General features: G+C 36.7%; 1 protein-coding gene across 1 annotated transcript; it reads right to left on the reverse strand.

Moving 5' to 3' along the window:
• Positions 1–2,880: 2,880 nt before the first annotated feature.
• On the reverse strand, positions 2,881–15,193 carry rcbtb2 (regulator of chromosome condensation (RCC1) and BTB (POZ) domain containing protein 2). Its single transcript, XM_059330522.1, has 12 exons — positions 14,971–15,193; positions 13,142–13,276; positions 11,548–11,698; positions 9,911–10,077; positions 9,291–9,449; positions 8,149–8,256; positions 7,907–8,049; positions 7,375–7,565; positions 6,165–6,291; positions 4,578–4,717; positions 4,353–4,483; positions 2,881–4,241 (listed from the first exon to the last, which is right to left on the reverse strand). The coding sequence occupies exons 2-12, from the start codon at positions 13,265–13,267 to the stop codon at positions 4,101–4,103; spliced, it is 1,584 nt and encodes a 527-aa protein (XP_059186505.1). The 5' UTR covers positions 13,268–13,276; positions 14,971–15,193; the 3' UTR covers positions 2,881–4,100.
• Between the last annotated feature and the right edge of the window lie 4,174 nt (positions 15,194–19,367).

Consider the following 19,367-nt stretch of genomic DNA (forward strand, 5'->3'; position numbering starts at 1 on the left):
AGAGTGCAGTAACTACAATGTTGTTGTCGTCTTCAGCTTTTAGATTTTGTTTACAGTTAATTAGCTTTTTCAAATTTTGTTATAAGTGTATTTAAAAGTGTTTAACAACTCTATTCAAAGATTTGTCTATTTTAGACTTAATATTATAAAGTAATGTTATATTTTAGTCTTAATATAATTTTATCTCACTTTTTTTCTGGAGTTTGTAGTTACTGCAATTTTTATATCATTGTTTATCTGAAACAAAGCAAAAATGAAATGTAAACCTTTGTCACAAGATAAAACAGACATCAAGGAGTTCATTTTTAGTTATAACTCAATTTTGACCAGAAATGTAGTTACTGCAGTTAGGCTTTGTAGGGCAGTGTTGTATTAGTACTTATATTTATGCAAGGGATCTGAATAATTCTTCCACCATTGGCATCAATGTACATATGTTTAGTCTGAGGCTTTATCCATATGATAACATATAAACTTGACTGAAAGCCTAATTCAGCATACTTTACTATTAAAAAAGCTCTTTGCCCTATGAGAAACATGAGAAGGTGAAATTAAATGTTAAGTGTTTTTTTGGCAACTGTAGTGAGAAATCAAAATAAAAAATAAGAAAAGTGAAAATCATCAGAGAACCTTACACAAATAGTCTTCTATACTGCATATCACCGAGGGTATTATCCTCAAAGCCATGTGCCCATAAATCCAACATCATTTGTTTTGTTTAGCCGTTAGCTGGAACCAAGTAACTGAATTATTGTCTGCGAGCTGCTGATCTGGCTTCCATCACAATGTGCCCAAACATAGTGTCTGTCTCAGCATACTATGAAGCTTATGTTTCATTTTAGACTGTAGAAGTAAAATTAACATCAAAATCTGACAATTGAAAAAAAAGAAAATAAAAATCCAATTATATTAGAATGCCTTATCTTGCAGTGTTCCCCTGTTACTCTGACCACATCCTGTATGTTTCTGTCAGGTAACTAAAATCTGGAAGAAGTCTGACTGGATGATTTGAGGCTATAAAGTTACGCTTTAGAACATAAACATATACGTCATACGTGTCGAAAAACAGGAGCTTCCTCTTGCAGGAAGGCTTTGAAACTTTGTCTGGTAAATCTCACCTTGCAAATGAGTCAGATCCTTCCCATGAAGTAGAGTCATTGCCTCTACTTGCTTCATAGATTACATCTCATATCACTATTAACATTTGCACAACAGTTAGTTCAACCTCCACAACATTTAGTCATTTGTGCACATCATACTAGCAGTTCCTCATTCCTTCCAACAAATTAAAAATGTTTTTGGACATGCATCAATTGCTTTCATACAACTCTCTGCTGCCTTATAACATTATCATTTGCTTATGTCATGTCAGTCAAAATTAACTATACTTGCGAATGCTGAATAGTCATTCCATATAAAACTAATAGTCCTCATTTCATTGCTTGAGTCACTACATGCAATAATGTTGAACTAGTTGTCAAAATCGGTCAAGCAAGTTTTATATATTTTTCTAAAAAAAAATTTCCTGAAAATGTCTCCTAAATTGAAGTGAATCTCAGCTTTCACGGATGAGAAGGGCTGTGTAAAGCAATAGTTGCAACCAATGATGAGCCACTCTACTTTCACTCAGAGCTGAATCCCATAAACCCATAAACACTTTACAAGTCAAGTCAAGCTCTAACCAAAGGGACTTAATGTTTGTTGTAAATAAGGGTTTTTTTTTCCTTTTGCACAATGCTGCAAACAAGTTTAGAATTGCAAAGAGCATATGCAGTAAAAATATGAAACAAATATTCAGTGTGTTGTACTCAGTTACCTCACTAAATACAGTAATGTGTAACTTTACGGTAGTTTTCAAATGGATGTGCAAATAGCATATAGTGCTGTCTTAAGCATTTTCAGGTAGTGTCAGCAAGATCTGACTTTTTTGCATTGGAAAACGTTTACAGAGTAAACTGTCATAATGAAAACATGACAAAGCCATTTGACTATCTTCAGGGTTTGTACACTTTAGCAGTGGACAAATTCAAGCATTTTTCAAGGACAATTTTCAAGCTTTTCCAGTATCTTACACCTGATGTAAATTGCATGTTTTAGATGATTACTTACATACTAAAAGGGGCAGATTTCACTTAACCATACCAACAGCGACAGTATTTCACTTTTAGGAGGAACGGTCTTCATTTCAGATAGGCTACTCATTATTTTTTTACATTTAACATGTGATTATCTATAGTCTATAGATGGATATAGTCAGATTGCAAGAGAAATACAGTAAGAATTTCAAGCATTTACAAGCACTTTATCCAAAATCCAAGCACTTTTTAAACCTTGAAAATATAATATAAATATTTAAATGTAAGCATTTTCAAGGATTTCAAGCACCCGTTCGAACCCTGTATCTTGTTCATAAACACTGCTGTCAGGATGTGAGAAATGCACCAAAGCGACTGAGAAAAACTGTAAGTAAAACACACTGCCCCCTTTTGGCCCAGAGCTGCTACAGGTAAAGCTTATCACAGCTGATGTGTTTGTAGCTTCTCTACTGCAGGTCTATGTTCTATGTGCTGAATATTTACCAGCACTTTACATTATGTATATACACCAAGGGTGTAAATAAATCCAACACAGACAGACCACCAATCACAGTAATAACACGAACACCAAATTATGTAATTACTCATTTTAATACATTTTAGATGAACCAATGTTAGCCATTAGTGCCACTGTCAGCAGCTTACAGCATTTTCCATACAAAATGAGAACACACAGGCATTAGTAATTATCAAAATGTTCCAAAAAAAATACAATAATTGGCTCGTTAAAGTAAAAGCAGTTTGTTACATTCCATTTAGATGGATCTAGAAATTTAATGTGGAATTATCTGGAGACTACATGTAAAGTGTGGTCCTGTATGAGACTTGGGCTATACTCAGCACATTAGTTGGCAATTACACAAAGCCAGCATTATTTCATTACCACGAGGTGCTACCAGGGGAGAGGTATAAAGGAAGACTTGTAAAAAGATCCAGAACATTGCTGCCAACATACAAACATTTTTAAAAAAAGAAGCAATAAACAACCAAACTTTTGTAAACATACCAAATTGCAATGAAATACAACTGTAAAATCAGCTAACATCACCAACAGGCTACACAGGAACCAATATGCTTGTGTAAGTCAGACACTGTTTCCAGCTGCACAGAGAGGGTTAATCTGAACACAAGTAAACATGCGGTAGGATGTCTTTATCTCTGCAACTGCACCTTCTTTTATCAGTCTGCTGACAGTGGTCAAAGTAACTGTCTACAGCAAAACAGTGCAAATGTTAGTCAAAATAAACACCAATCAGGAATTAATAGTTTGGATGGCAATATAAAAACAAAGTGGCAAAATTTAACATTGACTTATGCAATAGAACAGATACTATAATTGTTTAGATACACATTCTAGGAGTTCGTAGAAGGTGTAGGTTGTCGTTTTTTCTAAAAACAGAAGAACTCCTTGTTTCTCCACATTAAATACTACTTCTCAATCCACAAAGTTTGAGAATCAAGGCTTCGAATAAAAGCAGCACAATGTGAAGGGTCAATTCATGGCTACAGTACTATATACACATTCATCATTTTTTTTGCTAACTGATAAAGGGCAGTGTCATAAAAAAATTACTTCGACCTCAACGCCACACCCCTGTATTGCGATGAATTCTGTTTAGCTTACTGCCTGAGCGGGATGTCACTGTGAGCACCCATCCACCTGTTGACTAGCTTGATCAAACAGATCAGACACTCAATTAGACAAACCAATTGTCGGTCACACAAAGACAACAGTTAGACGACCACTGTGGCACGTCTTCCTATTGAACCTCTGCAGCGTCCAAACCCAATATTTATTTACGCCCCAAGCAACTACCATGTTTAGAGCAGTGACAGTTAAAGGGTGAAACCTGAAACTGTTTGCCTCTTCAGTGTTAACATCCCCAGCGACAAGGCTTTAAAGTGCTGATCAGCCCGTGTTTACTTTGGTCTAAGGTCCACTCTCAGGACCTCAGTGAGCTGAGCCCTCATCGTGTTGAATCCATCACTACAGGGACGCTCTAGTCAGTTTTTGAAGGCCCCGTAGCGACTGGCTTTACTAATGAAGTTCTTGAGCAGGTCGTGGTCCATGTCTGCAAAGGCCTGGGTCTGTGTGACAGCTGTAAGGTGGTTGACGCAAAACTTGAAGCAGAACTCCTCCAGGTCCTAAAAATGAAGAGGTCTGTCTGGTCATTTGCTGAGGGGTAACTGACTAGCTACTGAGAAGGAGCCCCACCACCATGGTGTTTGACTGTGTGTCAGGGGCTATAAGCTTACCCGCGCCTCATACTTGACAGCAGCAGAGAGCAGAGTGATGGCGTTCTCCTCAGAAATGCCTCTCTTGATTGTTTCCTGGCACAGCCTCTTCAGCCTCGTCTCTCTGTAGAATGTGGCCAAGTCTAGCAACCCTGCACACACAGAAACATCACATAAGGGAGAGTGTTTAGCACTAATGCTCTGACTTCCAGTGTGTAAAGGACTGTGGTCCATGTCTGGGCTTACCAATAGCATCCTCTGGTGGCAGGTTAATAGTGTCTGTGTAGAGGTACTCCAGAAAGGCTCGGTACACCAGGTATGAGAACTGGTGAATTTCTATGGCATCCTCATCAGTTTCATTAAGCAGTGCACGAAAATGCTCACATCTGGGGAGGAAGAAAAGGAGCTGACCACTCAAGTGACATGGTAAAAAATACCCCACCAGGATGTAGCAGGTCTATTTATTAAAAAGGTGTATTTAACACTGTTGCTATTTAGCAAAGCATGCTGTAATTATTAAAAAAAACATGACCACTTCAGCTTACATTAATTTGTTAATGTTGTCAAAGTTATATTATCTTTGTAGGGTAATGCAGTGTGGTCTGCACTAACAGCAAATTACATTAGAAATGATAACAAAATTTGCTGCAAAGAAATGAAACTTGAGATTCACTGTGATCGATCACACAAGTCAAGCATGAGTCTGCTAATTTATTTTCATACTATATGGAAATCGATGGAAACTGGCTCCCTTGCTAAAATTACCACTATGCTGTTTTAAAATGCAAACAGGTGCACTGGGAGATTTTCTTCATTTCCATTCATGTTGGCAATTATTAGTAATCACTATTTACCTGCTTTGAATGTAAATCAGGACCAGAAACACCAAAGGGTCTTTTTAAATATACTGTAATTATAACTGTGACACTGTGTCAAAATTATAATGAAACTTAAAATTCACTGTAAAAGCCATAATACACTTCCTGAGGTAAAGCAGAGGCACTATGCCAACAACTATAGCCCACAGTATTTTTCCCAGTTTGTTCCTTCTCTGCATTATAAATACTGATTACCATTTTCCCCCCACTGCTAATCTCCACTGGCTCAAAACACTGCCTCCCTATCATCTCTTCTCAGGACACGCATGAACAAACAACTGAATCTTCAGTCTCGAAGTGCATCTCAAACGTGTCATTTGCATGTGATCCTGCCAAATCGCTCGTTTTGCTCTGTTGCATATTCGTGTGAGCATGTGCACCAGGGTTGACGTCGCAGACAGTCTGGCTCCTTCCGACTGACAGTGCAAAAGAGCAAGGGACTGGAATGCAGATACTCTGTGTCCAAGTGTGGTTATAAAAAGAAAAGCAGGAAACAATAGGTCTGTCTTTGCTTCCCTGTGACATTAACAGGAAAGACGAGGAAACGCTGTCTAACAGATGGAGTTTAAATATAGGCGTTTAGCGGGTATATGTTGAATTCAGCATCACAGAGGGACCTGTGCGTTTGCTGTCATGGTAGCTGCACATTTAACAAAAAGATTTGTTTGTCTTGATTTTGTGTTTCTATAATTAACAATCACACAGTTCTGCTGCATCAAAGTGTGTTTCTGTTCCCCTAAAATCCCGCTGTGGTCTCGCAGGCGCCTTCATTACTCATGACCAAGCACAACCTCTAAATGTGAAAAATAGACTCATATGACCAAAATGAAAGTCAGGATGGAGAAGCAGCCTTCTCTGGTGAGGAAGAAAAGAAAAGTATGTCTAAAAAATAACAGTCAACAAAAGAAGAAAAGAGTGCAGTGACACGGCATCAGAGAGAAAACGCTTTCTGTACCTGATTTTCAGCAGGGCTTTGTGGACATGGATACACTTCCCATCTACCAAGAACTTCAGGTCTGAGATCTCTGGGCTGTCAAACTCCTTCTTCAGAGACTGGGCAACAGTCAAGTAGTCATCGCCATCTGGCAAAAATAAAGAGAAGAAACTTTGTTTTTAAAGAACAAGTAAATAAAGTGTTTCCTGTTAAATGAGGTGAAGATTTAATCTATGTTAACTGTAAATATATAGCACAGGTTTGAGTATGCAAAAACATTCCTTTAACATCCCATAAGTTACAATAAAAATGATGCCTTAAGACCCTACAGATACCACTCCCTCTTTAATTTAATTGGAGTCTCTATTTGTTCCTATAGCACTTCAGTTAAACAATTAACAGATAGGAACACATGGCACTTACTCATGGATATTACTGATGAGTTTAGTGGTTTGTTAGTTGAACAAACAAATAATAATGGTCTCAAAGTAACAGGTCTGAGTTAGGTTTCACCCTTTATAGGGCACTCCTAGAAATAGAAAATGTCAACCCTGAAGTGTTGGAGGATATTGCAAGACCTTTTGCAAAATGTTTCATTTTTATATTGCAAATCGAGGTCAATTGAGTCATTATTATTATTATATTTATTATAGTCTCTTTCCCACGGCAACCCTAAATAGACAATAACACACCATTTGCATCCATCACCACTTTATCTTTTACCTTTAAACTATTTATTATTTTTTTAGACTACTTATTACATATGTGTAACGTCTGAATGTCTTTTTTAAAGCACCTTATATATGAGAAGCACACATACATTTAGTTGTATACTTTTTTAATACAATGACAATAAAGGAAAGCTTGAATCTTGTGTGATTTACTGATTGGTCAGAAACCAGTGTCACTATATGTGATGTAGAAATCCATGTGGATCTATGAGCTCACGGAGAGCGAGGAGACCTGTTATAGATGTCCGCTCAAGTTACCAAATATGGTTCTTTGCCTGATAAAGGGTTAAATGAGATCAATTGGTAAACATATGGACATACTTCCAGGAATTTGTACTTGTGTGTCCACTACATGGTATCCTTACCTCTGACCAGTGACAGGGTAAATGGGACAATGCCATATGATTGGCAAAAAAATCTCTATTCATTAAAGATAGTTTGGAAATTTTTGGGGTTATTCTTGAGGTTTTTTTGGAGAATTAGAAAACTAACACTCTTACCTACTGACAGGAGGTGCCACGTGACTGCTGGTGTGGCGAAGCATGCGAACACATCGTCTGTGCTGCTGAAATGGGTGAGGTGGGGGCTGGCCACAGCCTGACCTCGACACTGACCCCACATCAGAACCTGCCCGCTCTGCGTCTTGGCAGCTGACGTGTGGCTGGTGTGACATGCAGCCACCTCCACCATCCTGGTGACAAAAACACAATTCAAACCTGACAACACTACTAATGTACAGCCATTTTATCCAGACTGGATGCTAAAATGTGTCTCATATGGCTAATAAAGACGCAAGGAAAGCATGCTATCATCAACAAATAGATTTCCACAGTGAGCACTACTTCTATAATAACACTTCTTTAGAGTCAGGAATCACTCTTTTATTACTCTATGATGTTAATAGAGTTTGTGCCTGTGAGGCATTTAGCGGCTTAATCTCTCAGGATCTTGTCATGCGGCCCTCAGTGACCTGTTGTGGTTGCAGAGAGGTGTCACTGCGAATTGAGGCCGGGGTAAAAACAAAGTACTAACCTCTCCTTGTCTATGTTTATTAGGGTGGGGAGAGCTTGGTTACTCTTATTGCCTGTTCCCAACTGTCCATATGAGTTGGCTCCCCAGGCGTAAACCATGCCCTCATCTGTGAGTGCCAGTGTATGTGCATATCCACAAGCAACCTGTTTATAGAAAGAAGACAATAATTCAGTTGAATGTTAACTTAAATTAATGATTAAAAAAAAGAGCTTAATGAGATTTATCTCTCTCTAGGCCATTACCTGGACGATGTTGATACCTTGGAGAGCAGCGATTCTGCATGGGGTCTGCTGATTCCCATTGTTGCCCAAACCTAGCTGTCCATTGCAATTATAGCCCCAACCATAGATCTACACACAGGGGACAAATCACCGTTTTCAGCTTCTAATAGCATTTATCGGCCAATTAGAGCTGCAACGGTAAGCTGATTAATCAATCACCAACTATTTTGAGAAGGTCCATATTTTAAGAAGTATTTACTATGAACTGTGATGAACACTGTTTTAAAATGTAAATATATGGGGACATAAAATAGGAGAAATATGTGTTTACATTGATCTGCCCTTTTGAAAGAATTTGTATATTTCTGAGAAAAATACAACAAGCTACCTGGTTGATCCTGCCAGTAGCATATGCTTGTCTCAAAGATTAAGCCATGCAAGTCTATGTACACACGGCAGGTACAGTGAAACTGCGAATGGCTCATTAAATCATGATTAGCCAAATATTCCGGGTCCTTACCCATGTAAGACTTAGAGCAGTTGTGAAGGGTAAAGAGATGTCCTTTAATTAAATTTGGGCTCTTCTCCTTAACTATCTACCTAACGAATTGTCTCAGTTAGTCATGAGGGGCCAGTCTTCCTTACAATGGTCACGCCCACCTGTAATAAATCCATAAGTGTCTTCTTTTGCAGTGTGGCACTTACATACTAGCATATTTTATTGTTTCATGCTTGCTTGATGTGTCACTGCTGACTTTGTAGGATGTTGGTGTGGCTGTGACAACATTAATGGGTGATGTGTGTGTATGCAGAGCAATATGGGGAGGGGCTTCTGTCTGTGTTGTGAGGTTGGAGGGCGGGCAGTCAATTGGAAGTCAATTTACCTGTTGAACATTGATGGATGGCATTTTTTTTATTTTTATCTTACTCTGTTACTGACATGATGGCAAAATGTATGTTCTTGTTTTTCTGTTGAAAAACAATAAAAATGTGTTTAAAAAAAAAAAAAAAAGATTAGCCATGCAATCTTATGCTTAGGAGTTATACCATATGGCTGCATTAGCCAACCATCTTCACAAAACCCAACTGTTAAAATCTTGACCAACTGAGATGACTGATTTGCTTGTTCATGCTAAACATATGCAGATAATTGATCCCATTACCTCTCCATTGTCCAGTACAGCCATAGAGCAGAGCTGACCACAGGCTATGTTAACCACCACTTTGTTCTGCAGGCAGCTGCTGACCCGGCGTGGTGTTGGCTGGTTGGCTGTAGACCCTGAACCCACTTGGCCTGAGTTGTTGTAACCCCATGCGTATACCTGAACAAAGAGATAAATGTTCAGTCAAAAAACCCCAGAGATTACCAAGGTTCATACACTTTTTGAGTGGTCAAATTCAAGCACTTTTCAAGGAGTTTCAAGGTCCAGTTTTAGGTTAAGTTGCATGTTTTAGATGAGTACTTACATGCTAAAAGGGGTAATTTCACTCAACCATACCAACAGTGATGGTTTTACACTTTTAACAACCAAAAGTACAGTTTGCTAATCTCAATATTCAATTTATAATTTTTTTCATTGAACATGTGATTATCTATAGTCAGTTTGCACGAGAAATACAGTAAGAATTTCAAGCATTTTCAAGCACTTTATCCAAAATCCAAGCACTTTTCAAACCTTGAAAATAAAACCTTAAAATTTAAGCATTTTCAAGGATTTCAAGCACCCATAAGAACCCTGGACTGCGCAGAAAGAAACTCACAAAAGGACTGATTATAGGTTACCTCTCCATCAGTTGTGAGGGCAATAGTGTGGTGGGAGCCACAGGCCACCTCTGTCACTCTCTTGCTAAGGAGGTTGGTGGACACCAGGGCAGGGGTCAGACCGTGATTGGTGGTGCCATTACCCAGCTGGCTGTAGCCATTGTGGCCCCAAGCGAACACCTCTCCATCTAGGTAGCAGGGGATGAAATGAAAGTTTCATTCATGTTGTCTCAGTGGTTAATATTTTATTAACAGATAAGAAACAGTCAACTTCGCATTACCTAAGGCAATGTAAACTTACTCTGGATAAAGGCTAAATCTGTGATCAAAATGTGAACTAAAACATGCTATCAATCTGAAATAATAATTTACAGGTAGAAACACAGACAAAAATAATTTACTGATGTTGTTTAAGTTTGTTTATACAGCAGACTGTATAAATAAATACATTAACGTTACAATCTCTTTGTCTATGGAAATGCAAGTCTTGCACTGATTGGATAAGTAAGGGTTACAATAATTGTCTTCTGTTAGATACAACTTTGTGCAACTAGTTTACCCTCAAATAACAAGAAGGTTACCTCTGTACCAAAACTGAACTGTTCAATGGCAGCATACATACCTATTACCTGTAACAGATCAGGGGCCGGATTCACAAAAATGTTCTTAAGATAAAACTTAAGAAAATTCTTAAGAAAAAAAATAGAATGTTCCCAAGAATGTTCTGGCTATTCACAATTTTTTTCACCATTGTCATATGTCTTAGGAACTTCTTAGTTTTCTCCTTAGGAAGTTCTTAGATTTTTTACTTAAGATCACTTGATCATGAATTAATTAGTATCAAATACAACAACCGCCTCTGTGATTTACGAAGAGTACATTGCAGTGTAATCTAGGAATCGGTCTACATGTCACACAGACTGAAAGGACATTTCAATTATATGTCAACTGCCAGAATAATATTTATGTGATACATTATAAAAAAAACCTATCCTGACCAACTTCAATGAACAAAACTTGTTAACATATTGTCTATGGCTAAACTAAATATTAAAGAAATCAAATTAATGTCATACAAATTTGTTCAAGTAAATACAAATCAAGACTTATCTTTTCACTGTAGCTGTTTTAAGACTGGTGAGGGCTTCTCTTAAAGTTGCAAAGAAATTTGAGAAGAAATCTAAGAACTTTGTTTTCAAGAATCTCATTTGTTCTCAAGTTCTATCTTAGGAAAACAGTTATGGAGAAAGTTAAGAAAACAACTAAAGAAAAGATAAGAATTTCTTCATGAATACCAAATCTTCTTAAATTTTGTCTTAAGAGCAAAGTTAAGAAAAAAGTGGTTCTTAAGAAACATTTTCTTCTTAAGAATGCTTTGTGAATCCGGCCCCTGGTGCCTTAGCTGAAAGCTAAATTATTCACAGAGCATTTAGTGTACTGAGATCATACTCATCTGAATACATTTTATGTGAATTGTTTGACAGTTTTGTTTTGAATTAGGCAGTTTCTGATAGTGTTTTTGCAGCAATGACACAGCATCATCAAACGGGATTCTAGCCATTTGCATGAATCATGTTGTTGTTTGTGATGTCATTCCCTCGCATCCAGAGGATAAAGTCCCCCCAGGGACGAATAAAAGCTTTTTTGGACTGGATTACCTGCTGTAGCGATAACCACATGCGGTCCAGTTCCATAGCTTAGGGACACAATCTTCTTTCCACACAAGACATCAATCCGGCGCGGCTCGATTGTGCTTTGAAGGTCTCCGAGCCCTAAACAGCCGCTGCAGTTGGTGCCCAGAGCGAAGACCTGCAAGGAACAAACATCAGTGATGAAATGGTTCCAATACTGCTACATTTTATTGTTTACTGATAAATAACACAGTAAGCACAAAATATTTGGTGAGAAGATACAGTGGAAGGACTCTAAATAATACCAACAATTTGTTAGGAGGATTTTATTTATGATTCAAAATAAAGGACTCAAAAGCATGATAATATTGAATGCAACTTTTTTGCCTCTACTGGATTACAGTGATCTGCTTTTCATGAATGCTACTAATCAGAGCCTTAAGGAGTTGGACTGTGTTTATCATTGTGCTCTGCATTTCATTACTGGCCTTGGGAAATCGTACACATCCTTGTACTCTGTATGCCACGGCTGAAATGCCGTCTTTGTATGTTCGCAGGCTCTCATTGGTTAGTTTTCATCTATAAATGTTCTTGGGCTGCTTCCCTCATACCTGTGTACATACATCTGTCGAAACAAAACTAAACATGGTCTACGTTCTTAAATCATTGTACAGAATCTGTAGAATGATAACTCAGTTCTCACTCTTGGCACCAGCATCTGTACTACAGATGCAGGTGCCAAGAGTGAGAGCTGAATTAGTTAAGAAAGCTTTTAGTTACGCCCCTTTATCATGGAACAATCTGCAAAAGGAATTGAAATTGTCTGAGTTGATCACAATCGCTGAATTTAAATCGATTCTAAAGGATAAAGAAATTATTTCCCTTGGTCGGTGTGACTGCTCCTTATAAGTCTCTACTAATGCGCATTCAGTGTTGTTAAGAAGGCTGTATTTGTATTCAATTCTTATGATAACTGTGTTTAAATGATGTAATTTGCCTCTTTTTATGCTGCTTTCTTGGCCAGGTCTCTCTTGGAAAAGAGATTTTTTTTAAATCTCAACGAGACTTTTACCTGGTTAAATAAAGGATATATATTTAATCTTTTTCCACTGTCCCATTTGAATTCACCAATATAACACTGCCCCCCAACTAATGATATTTTCATTATTAATATACCAAATAATGTCAAAGTTATAACTGTGCATGCAGACAAAGAAGAATGTAACATACCCCACAATTTTAAGTGGAATCCACCAAAACATATCTTTATTACACCCCAACTGACTGATTAGAAGCATAAACTATTTAGGTCACAGGGACAAACAAATGAGCAAGGGTGGCAAGAAGAGGCACGCCCTACACCTTTCCACTCCACAGGATATAAATGGAGCTTGCTCAGGTATTAGGCCTGTATGGCTAAAGATAGCCTCATTCTATCTGCTTATCCCTGTGCCTGGAACTGCATCCTGTATCAACCACAGAGTGATCGCCCTTTTTCCACTTTGAAATAGACAATGATCAAAATAGAAAATGAAGGAAAATTGAGTCAGTCAGGTCGTGCAACACCGTCTTCATGTAAACAAGAGGATTAGAGCAGCCTTGCTTAAAGATAAGGTGTTACCTCATCATTAACTGTGACATAGAGGGCTTCATTTGCAGCACTGCCAAAGACACAAGCCTGCCGAATAAGCCTTAGTTCCTCAGGAGGAAGGAGTGCAAACACTGGCCACTTCCCCACGTCCAGCATACTACTCAACTGTGAAATGAGGAGAGAATACAGTTAACCAGATCTGAATATGAATCATACATTGATTTTGTTTTGAAAGTATGTGTACAAAACAAAGAAATGTGGGAAACAGTCCTTAATGGAAAGATAAGAATAAAAGAAACATCTTTTAAATTCTGCATGTTCTTTTTCCAAAGCATTGTACTTTGGCTAATCTTTGAAAGAAAGAACAGATTCATAAAGTAAAATACTGAGTTACAGTCTAGCAAGAGTATGATGAAGTTAAAACCTAGTCCAGTCAATAAAATCCTGATTCATATTTAAATTTCTTATGCTGTTGCATTGTCCAGTCTGCAACAACCAATGCATGAAGTAAATGCTGAGAGGATAAATTATCTACATGGTTGTCGATGTCTGAAAAGTGCCCAGCACAGACAGAAAGTTGGCGCTGGGCCCAGTATTGTAGACAGATTAAAATGTATGCCTGCTGGTGGAGGTAAACCCATTAACAGTTTGTTTACTGACAGAAAGAGTGAAGTCCACCTCAACATTTTACTTTGCTCTACTTTATCTAAAGGCTTATACAATATGTCCAATGCAATGGTCAAACCATAAATCGCCACACTGTTAAAATAATCACCTATGTCATTTTTTGTCAAAATTGTTTTTTTGCCTAAATCATCTCCTCATGACGCCGGCCACCTATGGTAAAATCACCAACATCCTCACTTGATCAGATCATGTGATTTTACCCCTTCAAGATAAAGGCCTATGTCAAGTGTGTGCCTAAGTCAAAATAAAATGTGACTAAGGCAATTTTTTGAACATGCCTTTGTGACTTAAGCAAGATATGGTAACACTTTATTTTGAAGGTGTCTACATAAGAGTCACACAAGCCTGTCAGAAACATGACATGCCAATTATCATGAGCATTAATGTTGCTTCAAAGTGTCATTAATGTTCATGACACATCCCATGTCATGTTTATGACACGCTCATGGAACTCTTATGTAGAAACCATCAAAATAAAGTGTTACCATATCTTGCTTAAGTCACAAAGGCATGTTCAAAAAACTGCCTAAGTCATTTATTTCTCTTAAGTTACAACATTCACACACAGTGTTATTACTATGCCAACAGCCATCCTTTTTGAGGGAAATGATAAAAAAAAAAGTCATATGTTACACTTTTGGTGAAGTTTTTTTTGTTTTGTGCAAAACTTGAAAAAAATGAGTTAGGCGATTATTTTAACAGGGTGAAAAAATGAAGGATGCACTCTTCTGTGACACAACCAGCATACAGAAATAGATTTAAGATGTATTTAATGGAGCTTATTTCTCATCCTGACTCAGTTGTTTTTCTGGATCAATATATGTTCATTAAACCTCCTTACTGCCTTCCTCGGAAGTCATATTATACTAGGTAAAAGACATAAGCAAGAAAGTGAATATCGTATTTATTATGATTGACATTACTTAACACCATCCCTGAACAACTCCAGTACACAGGTCAGTAAACACACCTCAACTACTACAGGGTATGCAAATTAACATTATGTGTTGTAACACTTTATAAGCTAGTAACGTACAAGTTGCTAATGTAGCATCTATTATTATTGGTTGCCCAAAATTCTATAAGACGAAACTATTAAGCTGACTTAATTAGCGTAAGGAGTGCTGCTACTGCTGCTGGGAGCCATTAATGCTCCAAAGTGTTGGCGTTACCTTGCTGTTGCTCTGCTAATGTTTCCTCGGCGGTGTCGTTTTCTGACAGTCAAACATTGAAAAGTTGTCCGCCAACATGTTGGCGAATCAAGTTGCTGAAGGGATCATGTTGGTCGTCTGGTATGGATCATCAAGCTCCACAGTTACTGAGGTTGCACCTTGTTGTAGTTAGCTTTGATCGCTACAGCAAAAACCGACTGAAAAAACACACCACTTCCTGTAGTTGGATGATGCGTTCACTGTCAGTCGGAGCTGGGGGCTTCTAATATTTGTTCGTGGCAATACATTTTTTTCTCAGTCGCTTTGGTGCATTTCTCACATCACTATTAACATTTGCACAACAGTTAGTTCAACCTCCACAACATAAAGTAAGTTGTGCACATCATACTAGCAGTTCCTCATTCCTTCCAACAAATTACAAATGCTTTTGGACATGCATCAATTGCTTATGTCATGTCAGTCAAAATTAACTATACTTGTGAATGCTGAATAGTCATTCCATATAAAACTAATAGTCCTCATTTATCATCTATCTATCTATCTATCTGTCTATCTATCTACATACAAAAATGTTGAACCAGTTGTCAAAATCTGTCAAGCAAATTTTATTAAAAAAAATTAAAATCTTTATGTTTTTCTCAAAATGTCTCCGGAATTGAATACATTTCTCTCAGGTGAACCTCAGCTTTCACTGATGAGAAGGGCTGTGTGAAGCATTAGTTGCAACCAATGATAAGCCACTTCTCTACAATCACTCAGAGCTGAATCCCATAAACCCATAAACACTTTATATGAACCAAGCAGGACATAGTCTGGACCATTTCTACAACACTGTGACACTCTACTGTGCACAGCTCTACCCAAAGGGACTTTATGTTTTTTGTAAATAAGGGTGTTTTTTTCCCTTTTGCACAATGCTGTAAACAAATTAGAATTGAAAAGAGCATAAGCAATAAAAATATGAAACAAATTCCCAGTGTGTTGTACTCAGTTACCTCACTAAATACAGTAATGTGTAACTTTTTTCAAATTGCTGTGCAAATAGTATATAGTGCTGTCTTGAACATTTTCAGGTAGCGTCACCAAGATCTGAATTTTTTGCATTGGAAAACATTTACAGAGTAAACTGTCATAATGAAAACATGACAAAGCCATTTGACTATCTTGTTCATAAACAATGGTGTCAGGACTTTTCATCTTGATGACACTGACACTTTCATTGACATGAATACTTGCTTTTAAGGAGTGAGCTATCCATTTTGAGCAAGTGACAAACTTTTGCAGGTTATCAATGTTTTGAGAAATGTATTAACTGTTTGTGCAAATGTTAATAGTGATGTGAGAAATGCTCCAAAGCGACTGAGAAAAACTGTCATATTTACCCTTAGCTAACTATTAGTAATACACTTTGTTACGCTTAAATCGTGTTTTGTGAAGCAGCTTTTATAAACAAAAAAGGATAAATATTCAATTAAAACTCAAATAACTTGTTTTGTGTCTGGGATATTAAAATGGTGAAAAGTGCTGTACATTAAATTTAAAAAGAACAACAAACAAACAAATAAATAAATAAATCAATAGAGTGGTTGTTACTAATATGGAACGGAAACAACATTATAGCTAATCCCAGTTTAGGGTGATAAGTAAATAGGAGAAATGTTTTGCATCTTGTTTAATTTGTATTTGGCCAACTTACATTGATTTTACCATCATAACATTTAAAACTGTATGCTAAACTAAACTTTATTTCATTTGGAAAATGAATAGGCCGTATCATGTAACAATCAACTAAATTCTGTTTAAATGTCATCAGTTGCATCTGATGCAGGTGGCTACTATCATCATATCATATCCATCCTATTTCCCTCTTTTGCATACAGGAGTCAATTTGCTTTGATTTTGTTTTTGATTATTTTCCTTTTTTTCATGTGATTGACACACAAATCTGCTTTATTTGGAACTGAAATGTAAAAGCAATGAATATATAAATCAGTTAAACTTTAAATTAAAGTGTCAGGTATGTAATACACATCGACCAGCAGGTGGAGCCATATATATCTTAGTCAAGTGCATGTCAATGCATGACACATTGCACTTGTTTGTGCCAAAGCCTTACAGACCCTAATTTGACATGCTCATATTTTATTTGAAGATCATTTCATGTGTGATGGTAGGGATAATGTGTGTCTTAAAAACATAATAGATACATTTTAATTTCCATGCGCACCTATTCATGGGACAGTAGGCTAGCTCAACATAGCTTACAAATATGTAATTTTTATGCTACTAATCTCTATGCAGTCCTGAATGTTCAGCTTTACCAAAGGTTGTGGTTTAACACTTGCTCTTTAAGCCTGTAGGTCTGTGTTAGAGTTTGGCACTGCATCATGCCATGACATTTAATGGGATTCACACAAGTAAGACATACTATAGTGATAGATAGATAGATAGATAGATAGATAGATAGATAGATAGATAGATAGATAGATAGACAGATAGACAGATTAGATAGATAGATAGATAGATAGATAGATAGATAGATAGATAGATAGATAGACAGATTAGATAGATAGATAGATAGATAGATAGATAGATATGTGTTACAGCAGCATTAGTAATGCAAGTCAATAAATAATGTTATAATAATGATAATTTTATATGCGATAAAGTACCTAGCCTACAGGATTGGCCCAGGACTTTAGCACTGTATTCTTAAGACTTTGAGGATTTAGTGGGGGTGATATGTACACATTTTTATTTATTTCTCTGTTGTATTTTGCAGATGGAATAGATCTGAATTAATCTATTTCCAGTTTACTAGATCGGTTATTGATAGCATAGGCCTAGTTATGGTAATTTCCGAACAGGAAACACGATTAAAAAAAATGAATGAACAGTAGTAACCTTTAAGGCGATATGATGCTGTTAAGGTGGACCGGAAATGTTCAATAGGAAGCTGGCCACGGTTCGGTGTTTGTCTGCAGACCCTTGTGGCTCGACAGGCCAGGAGCGAATCTGAAAAGGTGACATCCACGTCAATAAAATGTATTTCTGTTGTCAGACAACATAAACGCGTTTTTTTACGACTGATTTTGTGAACAAAGCTATCACAGACTACAGAGGTCTTCCTTAACCCATAAGAACTCAGACCCGGTAATCCGTAAAGGAAAATTATGGGGGATATACCACAGACCAAGTGGACCACATAGAACACAATTATGATGTTTAAAAAAAACAAAAAAACCCTACTACCCCTAAATGTGAAATATCTGTGATGTGAAATATACGATACATTGGGCGTTTGTGGTTTTTGTGTTTATAATATTTTAAAATAAAAAAAAAACTAGATACATTTTCTGCTTACAGACACACAAATTTGTCTTTTCTCTGCATCTCCACAACATTTATCAAAATTGTGACATTAATAGTGCTGTTTAACAATAAATTATTTTTCAGATTTGTTTTTAAGTAACAAAATCAAGAATAAATCAATAATAAATAAATAAAAACAAATAACCATTTGCCTTTTTGTTTGCATCTCCATAACATATATCAAAATTGTGACTTTAATTTGTTCAGGAAATATGGTCAGAACAAGTTAAATGCAATACAAGACATCCTTTTAACGGATTAGAATTGTTAAATGGGTTTAAACTTGGCCTCGTAATAAAAAAAATTTGCTTTGTGAAATTAGCTACTTTTTCACATTTCTGTTTCCAGTTACAGCAACTGAGAACTGGAGTTTACAGCCAGAACTTTTCTGGCTGTAAACTCCAGTCTGAGGCCAGTTTCAATTTGATGATGATATACCAAGTATAACTGGAGACAAGGTCAAATATATTTTGTATAAATTGATAGAACTGGATGTAACCCTCTTATGTCATATTTGCAACCTTTGTTCAAATTTGCAACATTTAAAATTCTTTATTTGAGAAAAAGATTCAAAATCGCATTTTATGTTGGACCAAAGGCCTAAAAAACACACAAAATGACAAAAAAAGACACACAATGACCAAAAAAGACAGGAAGACAAAAAAAAAAAAACACAAAATGTCAAAAGAAGAAAAAAAATGACCAAAAAAGACACAAAATGACCAAAAAAGACACAAAATTAGATGACAAAATCACAAAAAAACCCCCACAGAAGACACAAAATGACAAAAAAAGACAACACAACAGACACAAAATGACCAAAAAAGACACAAAAAGACACAAATGACCAAAATAAGACACTAAATTAATTACAAAGACACGAAAAGACAAGAAAATGATTCAAAAATTGACAAAATAGCCCTATAAGACTCCACAGAGTTAAAACAATTTGACAGTATTATAAATGTTTCTCTTCTCTATCTTGGGATTCGTCATGATTTGCTGTAACACGCATGCGCACAGAG

This window comes from Centropristis striata, chromosome 4 (assembly GCF_030273125.1).
Source record: "Centropristis striata isolate RG_2023a ecotype Rhode Island chromosome 4, C.striata_1.0, whole genome shotgun sequence".
Taxonomy (NCBI): Eukaryota; Metazoa; Chordata; class Actinopteri; order Perciformes; family Serranidae; genus Centropristis; species Centropristis striata.

What these genes read in the sequence shown, in the direction of transcription:
- rcbtb2 (XM_059330522.1), bottom strand. Translation starts at nt 13,267, where the DNA reads ATGCTGGACGTGGGGAAGTGGCCAGTGTTTGCACTCCTTCCTCCTGAG. An exon ending in ATGTCACAGTTAATGATGAG is followed by an intron (nt 11,699 to 13,141) that starts GTAACACCTTAT and finishes TGTTCCTTGCAG; the next exon opens with GTCTTCGCTCTGGGCACCAA. An exon ending in GCCACCAGAGGATGCTATTG is followed by an intron (nt 4,484 to 4,577) that starts GTAAGCCCAGAC and finishes CTGTGTGTGCAG; the next exon opens with GGTTGCTAGACTTGGCCACA.